Source organism: Sebastes fasciatus, chromosome 12, assembly GCF_043250625.1.
Source record: "Sebastes fasciatus isolate fSebFas1 chromosome 12, fSebFas1.pri, whole genome shotgun sequence".
Lineage (NCBI taxonomy): Eukaryota > Metazoa > Chordata > Actinopteri > Perciformes > Sebastidae > Sebastes > Sebastes fasciatus.
This window is the reverse complement of record NC_133806.1, coordinates 20,012,306-20,034,231: the sequence shown is the minus strand read 5'-3', so window position 1 is coordinate 20,034,231 and position 21,926 is coordinate 20,012,306. Positions and strand designations below refer to the sequence as shown.

Sequence of the window (21,926 nt, the reverse complement as noted above, 5' to 3'; positions counted from 1 at the left end):
CAGAGGTGACAAGAAGAACTCATGTCGTCAAATAATACCTGCCTTTGTCACAGCTCTGTCCTATTACCCTACGAGACGGGCACGTCGACTTCAGGAGGTGGATCCGCGTACAGTGGGGGTTCCACTATCTCATCTGTCTTCATTAAAAGCAGCGCACCACTGGGGGAATGGGAAAATCAACATAGACAGTGCTGCTAATTTATGTATTCATCATTGTTGCTACATGGGAAGCTTTGTTTGTCGCCGTTCCTCCATGCCCGACGAAGCTACTCGCCGGGCTGATTGACTCTCAGGATTCACACCAGCCAGCTCTTTATCGGAAATGGTTTTATTTAAATATAAATATGTGTACAAAGGTACAAGCAACGATAGCTCATTTTTAGCAAATAAAATTCTTAATACATTATTAAAAGAACGAACAAACAAATGGCAATTAGTTGTGTTCCAAAAAAGAAAAAAGAAAAAGCATAGTAACTGCATTCAATGATTGATGAACAACTTAGAGAAGGAAATCTGTGGACCCCAAATAAATCAACCAAGATAGATACATATGTATATAAAGATACTTTACAATAGAGCAGCTTACACGCTGTACATTAAGGCTTATATAAAATATAAAAATAAAGACAAGCGATGATGTTTGCCTCCTCACTGTTAAGTGACATTTGTTCTCTCGTCAGGCTGCCTGGTAACAGCTTTTTAGACAAATGGCAGTACAGGCATCCATACTGACACATCCAGGAAGTGGAATGCAACTGGGCCAGGTGCAGAAACCAAATGTCTCAAACATGAAATGGACATGAATATAAACGCTGAAGAGTTTTCACTAGACACATCATTTGCATGCAACAGAGAGAGAAAGTATGGGCTCAGCCATTTGTACAGATACTTAGTGTTTCAGGGTAGTACTGTTTCTTGTAAACATATTGAGACAATTTGATTGAGTTGTAAAACTTGAGAGTGTACGGTCCACATTAGGACTGCCTTACACGTCTTCTCCCCCCCCCACCTGAGCCTGCTGAAGATGACGTTGCATTCAAGTTTATTTCAAGTTCAAGATTGCCACCATTTTTCCAAACCGCCACCTTTTGATTGTTCTGTTTATAGCCTCCTTTTCATTTTACAATCAGAAAACAGTACCAGGGGTGGGACAGCAGTATTCAGCCTAAGCCCCCCGTTACCCCCTATACAATTATCACCATCTTTGGGTTTTCATGGCCATACTTTGTCCGTCTTGGTACAGCACACAGTTAACGTATAGCCCTCCGTTACAATGACGGCTAAAATACACATTCTCTTCATACCACCTCCTTTAATCCTCCACTGCTAAGTCCGACGTGTTAGGGTTATTTTCAGGAGAAGCTCCAGGAATACAGCTCAGGCCAGAAGTATTCACCACTGATTAAAACACTTCATACAGTACAGTGCCTGGAGCACTTGTTGGTCAGTAGAGCTAGCCTGTTGTGCAGAATGGTTTATGTCTGTCTCTGTGGATAGCTCAGTCTTTTGTGGATGATAGAGACACAAATGTGCTTAGAATTCCTTTCGCATGCCAACAAAACACCAAATGACAGACAACAATAGGTCGTTCATATCAGTTTTTTTTCCTGAAGCTTGTATTATCTTCTTTCAAAGTATTTTAAAGGTCATGTTTGACGTTAAGTGTTGACACAAAGTAAACTCTGAAAGGCAGGTAAACAGCTACCCCAGTCATTTTGGCCACCCAAATTCAGGAGATAATTTATTTTCTAGTTGGCCCTTGCACTTATGGCAGAATATCTCCACAGGTTTTGGGTGGTCATCATGTAGAGATAACCTGGTGAGGTATCGCTCTGTAATCATAAGTTTGACTTGAACAACACAATCTGCTGAATTCTCCGGCTCAGGAGCTCTACAGATCCCGCCATCCATCACAACAAATAAAGGTTGGTCGTCCCAAAACCCCCGTAAATCACATGGCTACCTCCAAATGCTGTCCAAACACGTCCTCGAAGGACCGTCCGAGTAAAGTAAGTCTCTGTTCGTGTTAGTCCAGCCACACGTGTATGTGGAGCTGACAATGGTTATCTACTCACTGCTCCTGTACTTTTTTTTCCCAATTCTTTTGTCCAGTCAGACGTGCGTCTGCATACGTTGTGAAGGCCGGCCATAGTCAGACTGCTGGGAGGATACTTGTGAGGATGCATAAGAGAAACGGGACGAGCTGGACACCTTGCTGGCCTGATCTGATTGGTCGTACGCGTCCACCTTCTCATAGGAGGCGGGCTTAACGTAGCTGGTGAAGGCGCGACCGTAGGTGGCGGAGGTAGGTAGGTAAGCGGAGCCACTGTAGAGGGGGTCAGTGGGGTAAATGCTAGCTGGCGTGGTGGGCTGCTGCTGGGCAGCTTGCTGCTGTTCATATGCGGTTCTGCCCGCTGTGGTGGTCGCGTATCGGTGGGAGAAGTCGTAGACACGAGGCTGGGTGCCTTGCTGACCGTACATGGGGCTGGGGGAGGGCAGCTGCGATGGAGTGTAGACCGGCCGAGTGTTGGGCACATATTCAGAGAATCCACTGCTGCGGATATTGCGGTCCTCATGGCCACGGACGTTGTAGTAGCCATTGGTGGGGTCCTATGAGAAGGACAAAGAAAAATAAATCATGAAGAGTTCAGTATTATGGATAATGGATGAAAATACTGGATATTCACTATTTTGAGAGTGTTTCTTCAAGAAAGTATTTTACCTTGATGTCCGATCTCTCGTCCTCCTCCTCTTCCAGGAGGTCGCTGTGTTCTGTGCGCGATGTCCCAGGAGACTCGCTGCTGTTCGGCGCCTGAGGGAAGACCGAACATTTTTGAAGAATTACTAGGATGAGCAAGACCTCACTTCAATGAGAACAAAACAAAGTCTGAGCGTTACATTACAGTGCTAATGTGAATTTTCCCCTATAACCATCAATAGAGATATCTACATGGCATACAAAGACGGAGCTCAAAGAAACGTACCATGGGCTCTTTGACATCCTCCTCATCATCATTGCCACGTGTCGCGTTGTGATCGCTGTGAACAATCTGAACTCTGATGTCACTCTTGGAGAGACGAGTACACCTTTTCCCTGTGGGGGATTGAGAGGGAGAGGAGCTTTACTTGACATTACCAGGCACACTTGTACATCAAATATTCTATTTAATCACAGGGTGAAACGGCACAAAAATTGAACGAAACCTGTTCAATTTTCGGCTCACAAATGGAAAAAGACTTTAATCTGTTTGATTTGAAGGATTGGCTGTTGACCCTCTCGCCCATACTAACCATTGAGCTCACCTTTGCCTGTGTGCCTGCAGCAGAGGGACACCAGAGTGATGACACAGATGAGCAGGACACAGCCTCCACCTACTGCTCCACCAACAATTATCAACATAGGCAGGGCTTCTGCAACAAGAACAGTAGAAGAAGGGGGTGGATGGAGGAATGAGATGAGAGATAGTACAGTGTCAGTGTCAAGAACGTTCAGATCAGAGCAAAAAGAAAAAAAGAGATCCGTTCATTTGTCTTGCTAATCCCAGAAACGTCAGCGCCTATATAAACTCATCTGGCTTGCTCGCAGCTAGCGTATGCTCATGCGGGCAATCCGGCGTCCCACAGCCTGGCTATTGTCTCTAATCTCTCTGAAAGAAGGGTAACAAGGCCTGACATGCAATGAAGCAACAGACAGTAATCTAATTAGAGATTCCAGGAGATACCGCTGCCCATTTCTCTGGAGACCCTGCTCTGCTACGTTGATGCAAATTACAGGCGAGGACCTTATTTTTGGTGTCTGCTGCAACAAAGGCTTCCACCAGCAACAGTGTAGTAGCACTACTGGCGAATTTTAAGACCACTTAAAGGCGCTGCAGATGCTGAACTTGGCTCTGAGACAGTGATAGAGAATATGAGTCCAACTGCAAACGCATGAGGCTTCCTCTAATTGACTTTGGTCCCCAATCAATATCTATGTTATGGGGCAAACATATTCATTAAAGGAACCATCTGCTGATTAAATCATATCGATTAGAGGAGTATACTGTAATTAAGATAAGCACGAGAGAGGAGCGCTTGCTTTCACCTAATCTGGCCCCCTTCACGGCAAAGATTGAGAGTATCACTATAATGTTTCTGGTGGGGATTATTACTCCTGCCGGTTAGGGTGACCAGATCCCAACAAAACAAATGTGGGAAAAAGAGTATGTTTGTGTGGGACAATGTGGGACACGTTACCAATGTTGAGAGGTAGTCTACAATTTTGATATAATGTCTATCTAACTTAAATAATAAACATTTCTATTCCGCCCCTTATCTTGTAACATCTCTATGCTTTGCCCGAATGCATCCATAGATCGGCACATCTCTTTTTGAGCCACGTTTCTTGTGAGACTCACATGTATTGTCGCTTGGCAAATTTCCCAAAACACTTGCCTTCCACCGGCTTCACCCACCGACTTATAAGTAGTTTTACAGTCTTTGTTGTTGCAGCATTTCTTTTTCTTTGTGGTAGTTTACAGCATATTCCGCCTAAATCTGCATAGCTTGTGACCTCACTTGACCCACAGTGGACTTTTGAAAATTGGAGCCAATGAAAATGTGGGACATCGTCTCAATATGTGGGATGTGGGACAAGGGATAAAAATGCTGTGCAGTCCCTCGTAAAGTGGGACACCTGGTCAGCCTACTGTCGGTGTGTACCTTGCTCCTTCAGTGTCACCAGGGCGGTGCCGGTGCCGAAGCGGTTCCAAGCAGTGCAGTTGTAGCGCAGCTGGAAATCTTGCGCCAGAGTCTCAGACAGCACCAGGGAAGAGAGGACTCCGTGGTCGCTGGTTACTGTCTGCACTGAGTAACGGCCGGAGGTGCCAGAGGACAGGCTCATGTCTCCAAAGGTCCACACCTGTTGAGAGGAGCAGGAGAAAAGACAACAGGGGGTAAGTCACATCTCTATGAAGAATTCCTCACCGGTGAGCGAAGCGGAGGCCTGCCCGGCTGTTTATCCTTAGATCCCGGCCCGCCGCTGACTGAACACCACTTTCTCTCTCTGTTCTGCTTTCTCTCCGCCGACCTCTAAGGTGCTCCGCGGCTGACACGGCTCACAGGCTCATGTTTAAGCTGCCTCCCACGTCTGCCCTGCAGGTGAGGCCTAAGGAGGGTTAGGTAGCTTCACTATGAAATAAGGCTCCTCTGTGCTGTCTCCAGCGCAGGGCCAGCAGGGCACCTGTCTCTCACTCCTCCTCACACCCTAATTATCCTCTCTCAGCCCAGCGTACGCTCGGCAGTTCAACAGGGTCAGCCGAGTGATGCCTCTCGGGCCGCTAATTGAATGCGGTTTGACTGAAACCTGCAGGAAGCCGGTCTCCCACAGCTCCCCCCCCAACTCGACTGCCTCTCCAGTCAATGTTGGCGCAATTACAGTGTGAATATGTGTGTTTGTTAGCGTGCGAGGTGGATATGTGTTGGTGCAAAGGTGTGAAGGTGAGGTCGGGGGTAAATCTGCGCTGACTGATCATTCTCGTGGGTGTGACCGTGTGGAACGCGGAGTATGTACGCTGAAATGACGCACAACACAAATGAGAGGGCTCACTTACAATCTTATCAGGCGGGGGGCTGCTTCCCACCCGGCACTCCAGCTTGCCCTTGGAGTGCTTGACGGCGTGCTGCGTGCCTTCCGCTGTGATGATAGGGGGGCCTGGGGTGAGGAAGAAAGAAAGACGGGAGTGAGCAGAGCAGCACAAATGAAAAAAAAATCATAATATTGACCAATGCCAAATTGTCAAACATCAATTTTGAAGCTACTAATTCAACACATCCGTCCAAACATTGCAAGCAAACCCTGTAGCCACTCACCATTTACAGTCAGAGCGACATCTCTTTCTGCAACTCCAATCCGGGGCACGATGGCCTTGCATGTGTATGTCCCGGCGTCCTCCTGGGTAACAGCCTTCAGCTGCAAGGTGTTGCCATTACTGAGCACCTAGTGAGGAATCCAGAGAGACAAGTGAGAAGTGTGTTAGAGAGAGAGAGAGAGAAGGAGCGAGAAAGAGAGCGAGGCAGTGGCGGGGAGAAGGCAAAGGCAGACAAAGGAAACCGGGACCTTTTATCAGTGACTCGCTCATTGTGGAGGCGGCACAGAGGTGGGCTGACCATTGTAACAAATGCCGGTGGTTTGAGCTTAATTTCATTGTGAAGAGCTTTAATCACAGCATTAAGCACTCCAGCCACCGCCGAATGACCGTGCTGCTGGGGAGATTGTTGTAATTAAACAGTGGGGACAGAACGGTGTGAGTGGGCCTTAGCCTTTGGAGCGGCTACACTCACTCACTCCTTAGCTCATTGATCCTGTCATTCCATCAAGCTGTGATTAATCCATTTACCCCACTCCCCCACCTCCTCCCTCCCTCCCTACACCCCCTCTCACTCTCTCCAATTTTTTATTTCAACACACTTATGGAGTAACCCAATTAATCCATTACTGGTGGCTGCCGTGTGAGGGACAGTGGCGGTGGGTGGATTAGAAAAATGCCTCCCTCAGAGGGGCTGAAAGCGTTCACTCGTTGGGAGATGACAGCATCGCTTACGCCATCCCGCAGCATTCTCTACTGGAGCGGAGGGGTGGGGGTTCTCCAGCATCGCCTCAGAAATTATATTAGCCGCCAGGAGAGGAGCTCCTTTGGGATGTCCCCACTGATGGCGTGTGCGCGCTGAAAGACTTTTCAGGATGATGTAAAGCGAAGGTGGAAATGTCCCATTTGTTCCACCTACGAAATTGACTTTGAGGAAATGGCTACTCAAGTGCAGTCGGCCATTTTTAATGTCTAAGAGGCAGGAACGCGGCTCTAAAAAAGTTGCGGCACGTCTGTTACTTCCAACCGCGGCTTGGCTTCACCACTGATTGATCGATTTGATTAGCGTTATGACAGCATGTCATGTGCCCTGATGATGCTGTACGAGTCTGTCAGTGGACAGACAGTTTTCTGCCAGAGGCTTTAGCCCTCGGGGAGCGTGGAGAGAGGAGGTGTTGAAGATTCAGCCTGAAAAGGAATGTTTGGGGGGAAAATGTGTGAGGGATTCATGCCTCAAGGCCATGTGTGAATGTTTCTCTCTGGAGGGATGGTGTTGAAGCTTTACCACCAAGTGAAGGTGGTTGTTGCCTTACCACGCTGGAGCCCTGCTTGGTCCACGCCAGGGTCAAGGGAGGGTTTCCAGTCCATGCACAAGTAAAGGCCGCATCCATCCCTATGTCCACCGTCATTGGCTTTGGCTCCGACAGCAGTCTGGGGCCAACTAGGGGGAAGACACACAATCAATAAGAGACTGCTTTTACAATAACATGCACCCTCGAGATCAAAATACACAGCTTGGCCACACTGACTCACATTGGACATCGACCAGGGTGCTGACATTGGTGCTGCCCACAGAGTTGGACACCTCACAGGACACGGGGTCTGTGAAGTAAGAGTAGTCCACCGTCACCTCAAGGCTGTCCCCGTTCGCTTCAGAGATGGGAACTCCTCCTTTCGACCACCTGGGACAGATGAATAATCACATTATACAGCCGCATTAGTTCAGGGAAGGCACTTAGCCATGCGTATCCAAGTGGCTATTAGCCGATTCATGGCTTGTGCCAATCACAATCAAACGCTGCCAATCAAGCAGCCCATTGAGCCCGATGAATCTACTAAGCACTCGCATGCTTGTACTGCTTTTTTTTGGATGACATCTTTACTCTGGTTGGGCATGTTGGCAGCGTATAATGTCTTGAAGTAGCTTTGTGATTGTGCTGTATCATCATCTTTAGACTGCTGGCTCTGCGTGCGCGGTGGCAGGATCAGAGTGAAATACTGAGATTAAAAATGCAGGATGGATACCTGTAGCCAGTGATTTCAGGATTGGCCGAAGCAGAGCAGATGAAGAGGACCTTGGCTCCCTCGGTCACAGTCTGAGGCTGGACTGATAGAGTCACTGAAGGAGGGTCTGTGGGAAGGAAAACCTTTATGTTACTGACACAGATTTAGTAATCATATTGGCACCTTTTAACAGAGCAAGAGAATCAAATGTGCTTTACAAATTACTGTACGTAGCATGCACATATTCTGGTGGTCTTTTTAGGTGATGCTGGGACACTCACGCTGGACATTGATAGTGATCGATGTCTGTCGTCCAGCCGGGGCAGCTGGGTTAAGAACTCTGCAGGTGTAGGTGCGTCCAGAGTCGCTATCCTCGGGGACGATTGGAAGCATACTGACAGCCGCCTCCTTCTTGCCATCCTCCAGCATCATCTGTAGAGTTGCACAACAACTGTTAGATGCTACTGGATGACACTTTAAACACTTTACAAACTACACTTTTAAAGAGAGACTCCATTACAATCGAGCAATGGCGCACAAGCAAGTCACTTGCCATTTGTGATCGCACCACTTAGGAATATCTCTATGACACTGCAGGACTTATTTTTTCATGTGTAAGGCGTTAAAATTGCCATCCCCGTTCTTTGGCGTGGCAGTTAAATCATATATTTTACGATGCGGCGGGGGGATATTGTGCTGCTCCCACATTTCTGAGAGTGTTCCCCGTCAGCGCTCCTTGTTTGTCATCATCTTTTAAATCTATTTACTGCTCACAGAAATCAATACGCCTAAGTGAGGAAAGGTGTAGATTCTGAGGATATGGCTCATTGCTCTCTCACTTTCTCCCTCTCTTCCTCACACACACACGAGGGAAAAAACTGTGATGGCCAAGGTGCCTGTGTGTCTGTTTTTTTGGGTGGTGACAGCGAGGAAGAAGTGCCACACATCTTAGGAAGAGAGCAAGGGCAAGCTGAGCCTTTTTCCCCTGGACAGTCAAATCAATGGACGCAGGCTTTCACTTCCTCAGCCAGACACACAAAAAGCACTTTTATGCTAGATCAAATCACATCACTGTCTCCCTGTCACCACCCCTCACTAGGACAAAGCTTTCTTCGCCCCCGGTCTCATTTCTTAATGTTGGAAATGCTCTCTGTTTTTCCACAAAGCTATCTCACTAGTTAACGATATATTCTTTTTTTCCCCCATGTATTATTCTTTCCCCTCTCCTCCCTCCCCCCTCTCCAATCCCCTTCCCTCCCTTCTCACTGCAGGCTCTCGCCTCCTTAAATGTGGCGTTTAGCGTAGTTTAGCGTGGTCAGAGAGCATGAAAGATGTGACACTTTCCCAGCCGCGGCTGGCTCACGCTCCGGCGCATCCCCATTGTGTTTCTGCATTGTTGTGGGTGATTTCTTCTCCACAGAAACTCTACTGTATGAAACACTCATGCCTGTCTGAGCTTTGGCATGCTCCAGTTATGCTGTAGTGTCGCTGCATTAGCAAGCAAAAGGGGGGCGGAGGGGGTTAGCGAGTGAGGGGGGAGGCGGAGGAGGAGGAGGAGGAGGAGGGAGGGGGGTCAGGGAAGAGTGAAAATGGGAGGGGGACTGCAGAGAGTGAGGGAAGAAATTGTGCGAGAGAAGGGTGGTGATAGAAAAAAAAAAAACTGAGAACACAGAGGAAAGATGAGAAAATAGAAACAGCAGAAAAAAGAGAAAGAGCATCATAACCGAAGAGAAAATATTTCTATTTTGAATAGCTTTGCATTTATTTCTGGTACGTGTTAATAATAATATTATGTAGGCGTTAGTGATTGAATGATAATGCCGCGCATAGATGTGTGCTTTCTCTGTACCTTGGAATAGATCGCAGTTTCCATGACCTCTCCGTCTCTGTACCAGGTGATCTCAGCAGCAGGTTTGGCTCCGGAGGCTCTGCAGGTGAGATTGTGTGGTGTGTGGGCCTTGAGACGTACAACAGGGCCGCCCTCCACCACAGGGTCTGAAGGAGGAACTGTAGAGCAGAACAAACATACCACTCAAAACAAAAAACTCATTACAGCTCCAGGCCAGCACAGAGCCACAAAGAAGTCATACTGTTATTGAGCTGGCTGTTGCTCTTAGCTCAGCATCAATATATCGCAACAGCAAAAGAGGCAAACAATATCTCCTTATGGCCGTGTGTCTGTTTAGCAAGGTGTAGTTTCAGACAGGAGAAAAGACCGAGAACAGTTGTCATTTGGAAGAAAAAACAGACTCAACCGTGTTTATTTCCTTTCTTGGGACTAGCATTATTACTCTATTTGCTCTTACTGTTGCGGAGTGATGTTTCAACCGAATTGCTTATTTGTTCATTTATTTGCATGGTTTCGCACGCACCACTGGCAAGCCAAGCGTGCCACCCCTGATGAAGGCGTCTATCTCCCCGACCAATATGAGAAGGCGTAAACATGGGGTTTGTGCTGGCCTTTCTCGCTCCCTCCACCGAACCAATTTCACTGTGTGTATCTGAATTGTCAGAGGTCCTTCCGCTGCCGCGGCACGGACACTAATGGAATCCGAGTGCTAGGTGATTTTAATTTCCATGCCGATTCCCCTGACTGCACTCCCGCCGTTGACTCCTTTGACTGTGCAGGATTGCTTTGGTCTCATCTGGCCACATTGATTTACACACACACACACATACAGGCATGTGCACACACATAGGCTTGCACAGGAAAAGCCCCCCCCTCTCTCTTTAACACCCTCCACACATAAACATAAACCGCAGGCTCCTGAGCAATTCACCTTTATATATTTATGAAATGCATATAATGTTCATGAACCAGCAGCCTTGCTCTTTCAGGGTGCATTAAGTGGCAGTTTCATCAACTTTCTGTGCTGCCTCCACATGGCTATCTGTACGGCTGTGTGTGGGCATGTGGTGAGGGCAGCGCTTTGTGCAGCTTTGACAGTGACATGAGACGCGGAGAGGTGGGCCGATGAACACCGGTGAGCTTTCCGAATCTATTCATTTAGTTGCTTGTGATCTCGATCTGCTTGCCTTTCCATGGCAACCCTATCGCCGCCTTCATGAACTCAGAACGCACACCTTCATGGCAACAGATAGATTCAAGGACAGGCTCTGTGGTGAAAGCTTTGCATTGTTTTGTAACGTACGCTGCAGCATCATGCCTGAGTAATTGCTCCCTCTGTAAGTTTTCCCTTATATCTGCATAATACTTGCATTTAGGTGAATATATGGACAATTGACAGGACACATGAATAGAGTGATATTCCCTTGCATGCCACCAGATGCCAGCAGTGCTTTGCCGATTCCCACAGGACCTGCTGGCCCTCGCCCCCCTCCAACCCCTCCCACCCTCCACCCTCTGAACGTCTGTGTGAAGAAGTAGATCACTCACATCATGTTAATGTAAAAACCGCCTTGCGGTTGACAAATGTTGTGGCTCACTGTAAAATGTGCTAACTGTGCAGACCCTGACTTCCAAGCGACTACGCAAGTCATTTGTGACTGCAGCAATCACATTATCCTCGACGTCCACAGTCTTGATTATCGCCACTGAGAGCAAAGGGGTTTCCTTTTTTTTTTTCTCTAGATAAATCTCTTGGCTGAGCGTGGCTTGGTTTGAATTATACTTTCAGGACATGATTTAAACCAGGAAACTAGATTTACAACGCGGTTATCTTTGAGTGGTGATAAGAGAATGGTTTATGAATTGCAAATTGAAGAGTATTCTTGTGTTTTAAATGTGATTATCGTTTGTGCATGTGTTATTTGTAGATTTGTCTCCATGTTCCTGTGTTTTGTGATGAAGACACTCCCCTGATTGTTCCCAAGCGCTGCCAGCCCGCAGGCCTTGGCACGCGGACCGGCTGTGAGGATCATGCATGAGCTGCGTATCTTACCTAGTACAGTGAGCTTGGCACGGTGGGAGCGCAGCGCCGCCTGCGTGGCCTGACACTCATACACCGCGTCATCCTCCAACTCTGCCGAATCGATCAGCAAGCTGTGCTCGCCTGATAGCGGGTCGCCCATTAAGGAATAGCGCGTCCAGCCTGCGTGAAGCCAACACAGAGAATAGAGTCAGAGACAAACAAACCACCCAACAACCAACACGTAATGAAAGGACTACAAAATGAACAGACTTTGGTTGAACAAAGGCGAGGGAAACGTGGCAAGGCTCTTTAAGACACAAATGAAAGCGAGGAGCACCTCACTGAGCCAGGCATTGAGCCGCTGTGTTATAGCAGAGCAGCGTGAGGCTGGGAACGCAACACGTGAGAAGGCTGCTGCATGAGGAGTCTGTCCTTTAAAGACAGACACAATAAAGATTGGGTGGCTAAGGTCAAGAGGAAGCCTCTCCACCTTCTCTCTAGTCTGCCACACATTTAAATGTCAGCGCGTGACAAAAGCCAATTGATTATCTACCTTCCTACAAGACCCTTAAAATGCTAAACAACAAATTAAAGTTCGGTGTGTGCAGCAGAAGCCGACCTGTCTGCGGTACTACATTGTTCTCTAAACATTCATTTGTGTAAAACTCCAGCGGTTGACATGGAGAGACTTGGTTTCTAATGAGACCTGGCATTGATCGCGGCAAGACAGACGGAGACAGAGAGAGCTATAAACACACAGACAGCAGTAGAGAGTCAGTGATAATACCTGGTAGGTCTCTCTCTCCACCCAGCGCCAGGCCATCTTTGGTCCATTGTACCATTCCCCGATAACCCACAATGACGCAGGGTAGAGTCACCGCCTGGCCAGACACAACCACCTGGTCCTGGGGCTGCTGGGAGAAGTAGGCTGCTTGGGTGGCTGCTGTGAGAAAAGAGAGAAAGCACAGTGTGAATGAAATGTCTCTTAGAATTCACATTTTAATGATGACGGACAATACCAACACATGTCAGACCCCTCGGCGTCACTTTATGGTTGCAGTAAACACGTGCTTAATGTTGTGAATTAAACAAAAACACTTGCTTAGGTTCAGGCAATAAAATCACATAGTTAGGTTAAGGATAAAACAACATGGTTGGGCTTCAAACTACTACGTTTGTACAGTGAAAATGATACTGAACGTTGTGAACACAGGACATGACCGAACCGTTGATTGTAACGGGCCACGAACAGCGGTCTCCTAGATGAAAGCCTTGTGTTTGTTGGACCCATCCACCTCTCCTCTCGCCCACCCGGTGTGTTTCTTTCATTCTTTAAACTACGTCACCGCAGCACTTTCCCTGAGCGTTTAACATTGACATAGATGGGTTTACATTATAGTTAATGGAAAGCCCGGTGCGTCTTATACCGACGCTCAAGAGTGCCTTGAGCGTCGGTATCTAACGCCGACGGCCATGATAAAGCATCTGTATTTGACGCCCTGGGAATGAGAACGGGCTTACAATTCACACTGAAATTCACAAAATAGCTATAAGTACGCAGAATAATGGCATTTCAGAGGATGTAATGGCAGTAGGTTTCTGCAGTGCCAGCAAAGATGAGAAAAAGTGAAACTTGCACTGTAAGGCGGTGTGGAAAAAGTCAAAGAGGGCAGACTCCCCTGAACTGGTCTCTTGTTTTCACTGCACTTTCTCAGAGAATGGACATGTGTGAAAATATTATTTTTTTCCCCCCATAAATGTGGCTGCTAAGAGGAAGAGTCAGCTGCACCTCATAACTTATTTAACTCTTTCTCGAGACCATATGGTTACATGCTCGCTGACATGAAGCAAACACACTTCTGGGGAGGAAAAATCTGCCACTCTTTCAGTGCGCTTTTTTGTAAAAATGGATGTTAAACAATCAAAACTCCATTAAAGTTCCCGGGGGAGCCATCCGTTTGAGCCTGCTGAAAGTCAGCGGAGACACCTGCCGCCGTTCTGCTGCCGCTGTGTTTAAGTACGGCAAACACGGTCTCACCGGATTGGCTGGCCTGCCTTCACACGCACGCAGAGACGCCGCGTGAATACGGATCCAACTGTTTGTGCCGCTATGCTAAAGATTGAGTATTACAAACCCTACTGGCAGGGGAAGATGGCAAGACTCCAGAGGTAACTAATCCGTAGGGGAAGGTGGGAGGAGAGGGAAAGAGAGGCAGTTGGTTGGTTATCTAAGTGGGGTGTCTGTTTGAGTCGGGAAGAGGACTTAAAAAAAACCTTCCCTTCATTCTCCTTCTCTCTTTCTTTGTTGCTTAGTGGAGAATGGAAGGGAAGGGGGACAGAGGAAGATAAAGAGGGCTCTATTCAGGCACTGCTAAGCCCCCCCTGAACTGCTTCTCTTGGTGGGAGCGCTTAAACAGACAGGGTTGCCCCCCCCCCAAGCAAAGAAAGCTGCTGAAAGGAGGGCAACATACGGCGGCCAGAGACGCGCTATTGTCCCCTTGTCCCTCTCTTTTAATAGGCCTCTTCATTTCCAATCAATCCTGCTAAATGCAAGTTTAATAGCTTTTCAATAGCAGCTTTTCCCCCCAGAGGGTAGCTGGGATTTTCTCTCTCTCTCTCACCCCTTTTCTCTCTCGCTCCATTCTCTCTAGTTTTTCTTTCTTTTTTTGAAAGGGGGGGCTTCCGAGCTTGTTGGCAGTGTTTATTCCGCACTCAATTATCCACTTCATCTTGAGGTGCACCATGGACTGAACCCTGCCCCTCATCGCCTCCCCCCCTCTCTCTCTCTCTCTCTCTCCCTTTGCACCCTCCTGTCTCTGTTGTCACCCAACAGCACAATCAAAGCCGCCAAACAGTGAGTTCATCAGGAACGTGAGTTTGCCACAGCTCAGACTTTTGCTGTGGTTCTGGGCTCAAAACCCCATTTTCACATGCGCCCACTCTTTCTTAACTCTCCATCTGGGCCAGAGGAGATTTTAATAGATCGCAGAGCAGAAGAAAAGAAAAGATCAGAGAACAATGCATGTTAGTTCGCCAATAATGTCTCCCTGTACATCATTTTACCAAAGTGTCTGAAAAGCCTATTGAGCTGTGGGTGCAAACAGGTAGGCTGTATGTGTGTCACGCACCGTGGATCAAAGGAGGCCAATTTGAGAGCGTCAATGAGAAGTGAAAACGTCTTCTAGCTCAGGCTATTAGGCGTTTAGCGAAGGCTGGCATTTTCCCATCATACCTTCAAAAAATGCTGTTTTCACAGTCTGCCTGGCTGGTCCCTAATGCTCTGCCTTTATGAGCTATTGAGCTTTTTCATATGCCTCCCCTTGCAGAGCCAGTTTCCTCTTTGTACTTGCAACAGGACAAACATTGATTGCAATTAAGTATCTCGCCCAGAGTATCTAAATGTTTACAATGGGTGATAATTCTCCGCATTGGTTGATTGTTTGGATGGATTACATGCACTGAATTGTTTCTCTTTACCTCACCCACGTACGATTTCTCACGCTCACATATGGCAATTAACGTCACGCGCACACACATACAAATGCCGGCGTACAAATATAGAGTATATGTGCTGTAGCGAATGCCTTCACACCATGCGAGTGATTCATTGCTCTCCAGATCCCTTATTGAAAATGCTCAACAGAACATCTCGACTGGCTAATGACTCATGCCAGATTCCTTTAATTCCTCCTTGCTGAATTAGACAATTCTTTGACGGTGTATTAGCAGCTTAATTACATGAATACATTTCTGACGGCGAGAGAGGGAGGAACAGAAACCAGACAAAGAAACGGTGGAGGAGAGGCAGTCAGAAGAAGTAGGGAGCTGTGGGTGTGAGGAGGCTTGTTCTTGGTTGTGCTGCTGCAGTGCCACGCACACACACATACACAAACACCACCACTTTCAGTGCTTTTTTCACCAGACTCAAAATGAGGAGCCCGTCTTGTTGGCTGCAATTGAATCACATTGGAAAAGAAAGATTTGAATCCCCCTTGAAATCCCAACATGTCTGCAGTAGATGGGAGTTTATTTACCGTGTCGTCTCGAATGTTACGCAGGTAAATATGTGCAGCGTAGATTAGTTGTACCACATGTGGTGTGCTTAATGTTACATTTAAATATGAGTCCTTGTTACAAAAAAATGCAACCTTCACTCTGTTTCTTACCTTTGCTTTGTGTGTGTGAGAGTGTGTGTGTGTGCTTTTTCCATCCCCCAGTAACAAGGTCAAAACACATTTGGCCTGATACATTTTAATCCGGATTTCTCAAAATGGAATATCATTTCACGCTGCCGGATGCACATGGGGCTAAGTTTATGTGTGTGTGTGCATTTCTGCCCGACTGTGTAAGCTAAGTGTGTGTGTGTGTGTCTAAAAATGTGTATGTTTATGCCTGTGTGTGTGTGCGCGCATCTGAATGTGTGAATGAGGGCGGAGGGTGGGGCAGTGTTAATAGGGAAAGCGACTTGTCAGGCACCGGAGGGCACATTTAGCAGTTACTTTGACACAGTGACTTTGCTGTCTCTGTCACATGGTCAGAGTTAAGTGCAAAACCGCCTCTCCGACTTGGACACAACCTATTAAAGGGCTTTGCGTGGACCCTGCACTCTCTCTCCTTCCGCTGAGCTGATAGGGATACATTCACATCAGGGAGGATCAGGAAGAGATGGACAGATGTCAGCAATGATCCGTCCACCACTGGACATCTGCCTTGATAGAGTTTTAGATTGAACCAGTCACTGCGTGTGTGTGTGTGTGTGTGTGTGTGTGCGTGTGTGTGTGTGTGTGCGTGTGTGTGTGTATGAGTGCCGGCCATGATGCTTAAGACTGAGGAAGATAATGGCACTGCAGATGACCTTTAGATAAAACGGGGATGTAACACACACAGTACAGTGCATTTACTACCAAGTCACCACAGCCATAATCTCTTACGCTAAAAAAAAAACTCCACGCCATAAATCAATTTAACACAGCATTAAAAAAAAAAGCCAGGTCCTTCAAATAAAACCTAAAATAACGTCAGCCTCTCTTGTTTGTAACAGCTCAGGCGATGCACTCTGTCCATTTCCCCGTGTTGCTACAATGACACTCAACTACATGTTCATTCACTCTTAAGAGGCTCAGAGCTGCGTTCGCATAGAGAGAGAGAGAGTCCCTATTTTAGTCCTGATTTTATTCCATGTCCTCATTCCCATCCAGAGCAAAGAGTGCAACATCCAGTCCTGTGGGGTCTATAAATATAAGTGCTCTCAACTTGACTGGACAATTTGCTCCGTGCAGTAATAATTCAAAATGTTAAAAAATAGCGCCTGATATCTACTTTTGCCCCGGCGGTGGGGGCAGAATCCTGCGCCCAGCTGGTGTGAGTTTTCCACAATAAGAGTCAGAGAGGAGAAAATGAGGAGGAAAAGCAGACCAAAAAAAAACAAAAAACAGCACAAAACAAGGCAATTGGCAAAAAAAGTGTCAAGCTTGGAATAAACAACCCCTTTCCCCAAATGCCATCCATTGTGCCTTGTCTAGATAAGGCTTCTAAATCGGGCTGGAAAATGCAAGCTCCATTTCTCTCTGTATGGAATTATTATCCCTTTGTTTTGAGTCAGGCTCTTTTGTCTTCTCCTTCCTGGGTGTGTATGTGTGTACAAACAGATAGTAGTGCTGAGGTAGCTGAACCAAAGACTACGTCCCAAAGGGGACCCTGCACCCATCTCATGTTTGATCTGGCTACTAAGCTCATTACCATGACTCCTACAGAACTTCTGAGGGCTTGAAGGGGACTAACAACAGATACCACCCACCAACTCGTGGCGGTGCATGTGTGAGGAACCCCTGTGTTTTTCCTCCGACTTGGACCGTTCAGCTTGTGCCTCTGCAGATGGCCTCCTCTCTCATACCTCGGTGTGTCCCGGCCTCTCTTCAATCCTTTCTCTCCCACGTTGCATTCCAGCTGCACTCCCACCCACCCACTCTCACTATCTTTTCTCCCATTCTGCGTTTTTTTGTGCCCAAATTGCAGTCTAACAGCTTTTTAAGAGCTGTTTTGCTGGAGTTTAATCCTCCTAGCCTCCCCTTTCAGCCTTTATTCCATTGTGAAAATCTTGGCTCAGACCTAGACCCTTTTTAGAGCGTGGACCCGCTCATCCACCCAGCCCCCTCCCCTGCTGCTGCTCCGCTGATACCCCCACCCAGGGCATTCTCTTCCATTCCTCCACAATCCAGCCCCATCCTCTCATTCCTCTGTTTATCACTCATACGTCTACAGTCAGTGAGCCATGATCCCTGAAATCAATGCCTAGCAGGCCCCCTTTGAGAGTTATGTAAGGTGTTACTAATTGTTGATTTGCTTTCTCCGTGCCTCTTTCTGCCATCCCTCTGCTTTTTCCGTGTCAGCTGTCATCTCTTGCCAGCATCTTCCTTGCACTTTCTCTCCCTCTCTCTCTCTCTCCTCTCTCCTGTATCCCCTGTCCCTTTCTCCCGCACTCTGCATCCCCTGGTGTGAAAATCACAGGGGTTTGTGTCAGCTTGTCAACACAACACTCAAGAAAGCAGGGAAGGAAGGAGGGGGGGAACAACAGGAGAAAAAAAAAAAAAAGGGCCACTACATGTTAGAAAGACCGGAAAAACTGAGGTACGGTAAAAATGGAAAAAGTGGGCTCCTGTCAGCTTCCAATTGCAAAGGAGCGGGGCCATGAGAGGGGATTGATGGAACGCTGTAATCAGTCTGTCTCCGAGGCTGTCACCACGAGGTTTTTCTCTGCTGGAATAGGGCGCTGCACACATCAGGGCGGCAGAGAGGCTGATCGCATGGGCGAGCAGCGGCAGAGTTTCTCCCCGGGTACCTGCTACAGCAGATGCAGTGGATAGAGTAATAGAGTGGTATGCACACAAGGAGGGGAAGAAGGGAGGAGGCTGTGGAGGGAGGGGGGGACCAAGAGTGCTGATGTGACATAGTCAGTGTGAATGGTTCGCGCAGTCACTGTGCTGCAGTGCCCGACAATGTGCCATAAATACACTCATTCTTATACTGTCTTCTCACACACACACATAGGCGCACACTCACTGTCACACTCCCATATCTTTAGGGTTTCTAGTGGGCACAAGCATCTCTCTGAGTATAATTCTAGCACAGCTTTTAAACAGCCCCCCCACCACCACCACCACTCTGAAGCCAACAGCCAAAGAGCTGAGAGCTGACTCCGTGTAGACAGATAGCAAGTGACTGGCTGGCTGGCAGGAGGACAGGAAATAAAAAAGCCATATAAAAAAAAAAAAAGTGAGAGAGAGAAAAGGGGGAGGGAGCCAGTGGTGGCGGTATGAAATTGTCTGTACACATCAGCCAGCAGTGTTGACAAGATGTTGATTGAGCTAGTCTTGTCATTTCGTGTCATTCCTGCTTACCCCCTGGTGTTTTCACTGCAAGACAGCTGCTGGCTGGATGTGTGTCACAGTTCCAGCCCTTTTCTGTCCCCCCCTGCTTCTTTCTCGCTTTTTCTTTCTGTCTCTGTATCCCAACAATTTCCCTCTCCTCTGGCTCCATCCCCCCCCTCTCTTTTCCTCAGTGTTTGGATGGAAGGGCTTTCAGTATAATTTACTGTGCTTTTAAATCATTAACTTCTTGTGCTGTTTGCAAAAGCCCTGGTTTAGTGTGTGCACAACAGCTGACGACGTGGATAAAACGGCAATGGTGCGCAACATGTGATGGAAAGGCTTCTCAAAGATGGGGCAGGAATACATTTTAAAAAGGTAAATCTTTATCATTGCCGCAGACATGACAAGTAAACACAACAAATATATAAATAAATAATAGATTAAAAAATCCATAAAACAATGAGGAGATCATGTTTAAATTGCCTCCATCTCTTGCTTTTTCTAAAAGGAAATGAAAACAAAGGAATTCTCCACATAGATTCTGTACTGGGACTCTGGGCCTAATGCCCTGGGGTGTCAATTAATTTAGTCTGGGGATTTGCGGCCTACTCTTGCTAATTGAGCCCAGTGGAGACCCCCTTGGCTCTTCACGATAGGAAGTAGTGCGTTTCATAATTAATACTTTTTTTCCCCCCTTTATTATTATTTTTTAATGAGGGTGGTAATGTTGTAAATGTATGCATCTCATTAGAGTAAAAGGGCCATCTACTGTACGCTATTGTTCACTCCTGCAGTGTTTGCTGCTGGTGAGATGAATAAGAGAGACAACCTCCTTCAATGGCACATTGAAGTCAAAGCTGTGCTTTTGTGTGCGTTTGAATATAAAACACAGTGAGCTCAATGAGAGTCTCATTAGTGTTGCTTAATATGTGTGCTTTTTAAAGCTTAGAGGTTAATGCCCGACTTGCCTCCATTTCACTGGAGCTCTCTTTAATTTGATGCATAATTCTTTTTCGTCAGCAGCTGACAAGAGCCCCTTCAGAGGAAGCACAGCTGAGCTGTGTTGTGAACTCTGCATCCAACAGGAAACACAAAGGCACAAAAACACTTCTAATTAAACCTGTTTTAAACTGTTTCTCTTCTCCCACTCGCCCCACATTACAGAAGATATTTCTGAACCATCCTATCTCCCCATCTCTCTGTCCAGAGAACATAACTCCTGGCGATTAAACAAATTACCTCCTCTCCCAGGAGAGCCAGTGAAAACAATAAGTGTGTGATTCACAATGCCGCCGCCTCTCTCTTCTTACAAACGGCCTTCAAATTGCCATTTATGAATCAATGTCTGTGGTTAGTCTGTGACCAGAATTTCTCTTCCCTTTTCATCTCGAGGTGGAGAAAAGGCAAGTTTTAATTTAACATCAATTTTTTATTCTGCTCATCAGATAGCTTGAATCATTCCTTTAAAATTACTGATGACTATGAGCTTCCAGAACACAAGAGCGGGAGGGAAAGAACGTTACCTGCCGACCTCAATACATCCTGCTTTGTGTTGAGAAAAAAAAGCGGTGGAAGGGGGAAACTAATTTCCTGAAACTCCATTTCTTAAGCGTTGATTAGTAAAGGAGCATAATTAGAGTGAAATGTGAAGTCAGGGTTTTTTCAGATTGCGCCGCTTCCTCTAGAAAAATCAGGCCATGATTAATGAATAAATGATTAATGAGCGAACTAATTAATCAATTAATTATTAAGCAAGCACTCTGAACAAGAAACGGGTAGGATGACGGTGAACAGTGGATATAAGAGATGGTTAGGTTGTGTGTGTTAGAAGGAAAAAAAAGGATTTAGGGTAATCTGCCTGTTTGTTCTGTCAGTTTGTTTTGTCTTCTGTTACAGGGGAGGGTGAAGGAAGAGGGCGGATGGGAGGAGATGGAAGGCTTATCCCTCCGTCTGAGTCAGCCGGCGTCATCTTGTGTCAGAGCGTTGACCTCAAATGGCTGCATTTGCAAGTCCCACCCGTTTATCTTGGGGTCAGGTCTTGAGGTCGCGCAGTAGTGAAGCCTGGCATAACGTTTGCCAACTGCAGTGATGATGTTTGCACTGGGCTGCAAAAGGCCACACAGTCAACACCTCTGAAAAGGCAAAGTTCTCTTCTTCTCCAACCAGTCGCCTACCCCCCCCCCACCCCTGTCTTTAACTAGGACACCCCATCAATCTTTGATAATGTGCCGTGTGGGTCTCTCCTGTGTGACCAGGCTGATGAGACATCACAGCAGGGATTGATGTATGAAACGCAGCCTCCGAATGTAACTGTGATATACTGGACCGTTTCAAGTCAAGTTTGACCTTTTTTTCCCGGATATTAATCGCTGCGGTGAAAGAATATATGTGTGATATATCCCTCCCCCAGGAGCTCCGCACACTTTATTCTTTGGCATGGGGCTTCTTCTTCTTCTATACCTTTAGCTTAGTGGAGGTGGGGGCTGCCAAAAGTCCCCCAGAGCTGCAACACAACAGGATGTGGGATGCAAAATATTATTTTATAAGCGGATGGGTTTATTGTTTCTATTAAAATGCAGCATTACTCTATAAAGCTGCATTTCCCCCCCTCCCCTTGACACCCGGAAACACATCCTCAAAGCGAGAACATGAGAGAAGGATCTTTCATCCCTGCATATCTTTCCTGGCGTTTACTGCTGGCCTTATTAACGGAGCTGTGAGTGACGGAGGCAGAGTGTGCCGGGAGAATCTCAGGGGGCTTTGATGGAGGCAAGCGATGGAGCTGCAGCAAGCTGAGGGCAAGATCATGCTTGCGTTTATCCGCTCAAGATGCTTTG

At 47.0% G+C, this 21,926-nt stretch overlaps 1 protein-coding gene across 2 annotated transcripts in view; it reads right to left on the bottom strand.

Moving 5' to 3' along the window:
• Positions 1 to 312: 312 nt before the first annotated feature.
• Positions 313 to 21,926, bottom strand: part of kirrel3l (kirre like nephrin family adhesion molecule 3, like) — a 33,997-nt gene continuing 12,383 nt past the window's right edge. The window contains exons 2-15 of one of the 2 annotated variants that reach the window (XM_074654029.1): positions 12,510 to 12,665; positions 11,753 to 11,902; positions 9,700 to 9,857; positions 8,132 to 8,282; positions 7,872 to 7,977; positions 7,380 to 7,528; positions 7,160 to 7,287; positions 5,851 to 5,977; positions 5,592 to 5,692; positions 4,702 to 4,900; positions 3,304 to 3,411; positions 2,985 to 3,094; positions 2,723 to 2,812; positions 313 to 2,610 (exon numbers count right to left, since the gene is read on the bottom strand). In XM_074654029.1, the coding sequence (XP_074510130.1) occupies positions 2,113 to 2,610; positions 2,723 to 2,812; positions 2,985 to 3,094; positions 3,304 to 3,411; positions 4,702 to 4,900; positions 5,592 to 5,692; positions 5,851 to 5,977; positions 7,160 to 7,287; positions 7,380 to 7,528; positions 7,872 to 7,977; positions 8,132 to 8,282; positions 9,700 to 9,857; positions 11,753 to 11,902; positions 12,510 to 12,665 (2,231 nt within the window). In that variant the 3' untranslated portion in view covers positions 313 to 2,112. Of the gene's footprint in view, positions 2,611 to 2,722; positions 2,813 to 2,984; positions 3,095 to 3,291; positions 3,412 to 4,701; positions 4,901 to 5,591; positions 5,693 to 5,850; positions 5,978 to 7,159; positions 7,288 to 7,379; positions 7,529 to 7,871; positions 7,978 to 8,131; positions 8,283 to 9,699; positions 9,858 to 11,752; positions 11,903 to 12,509; positions 12,666 to 21,926 lie in introns of both variants that reach the window. The other variant, XM_074654028.1, reaches the window with a different exon arrangement.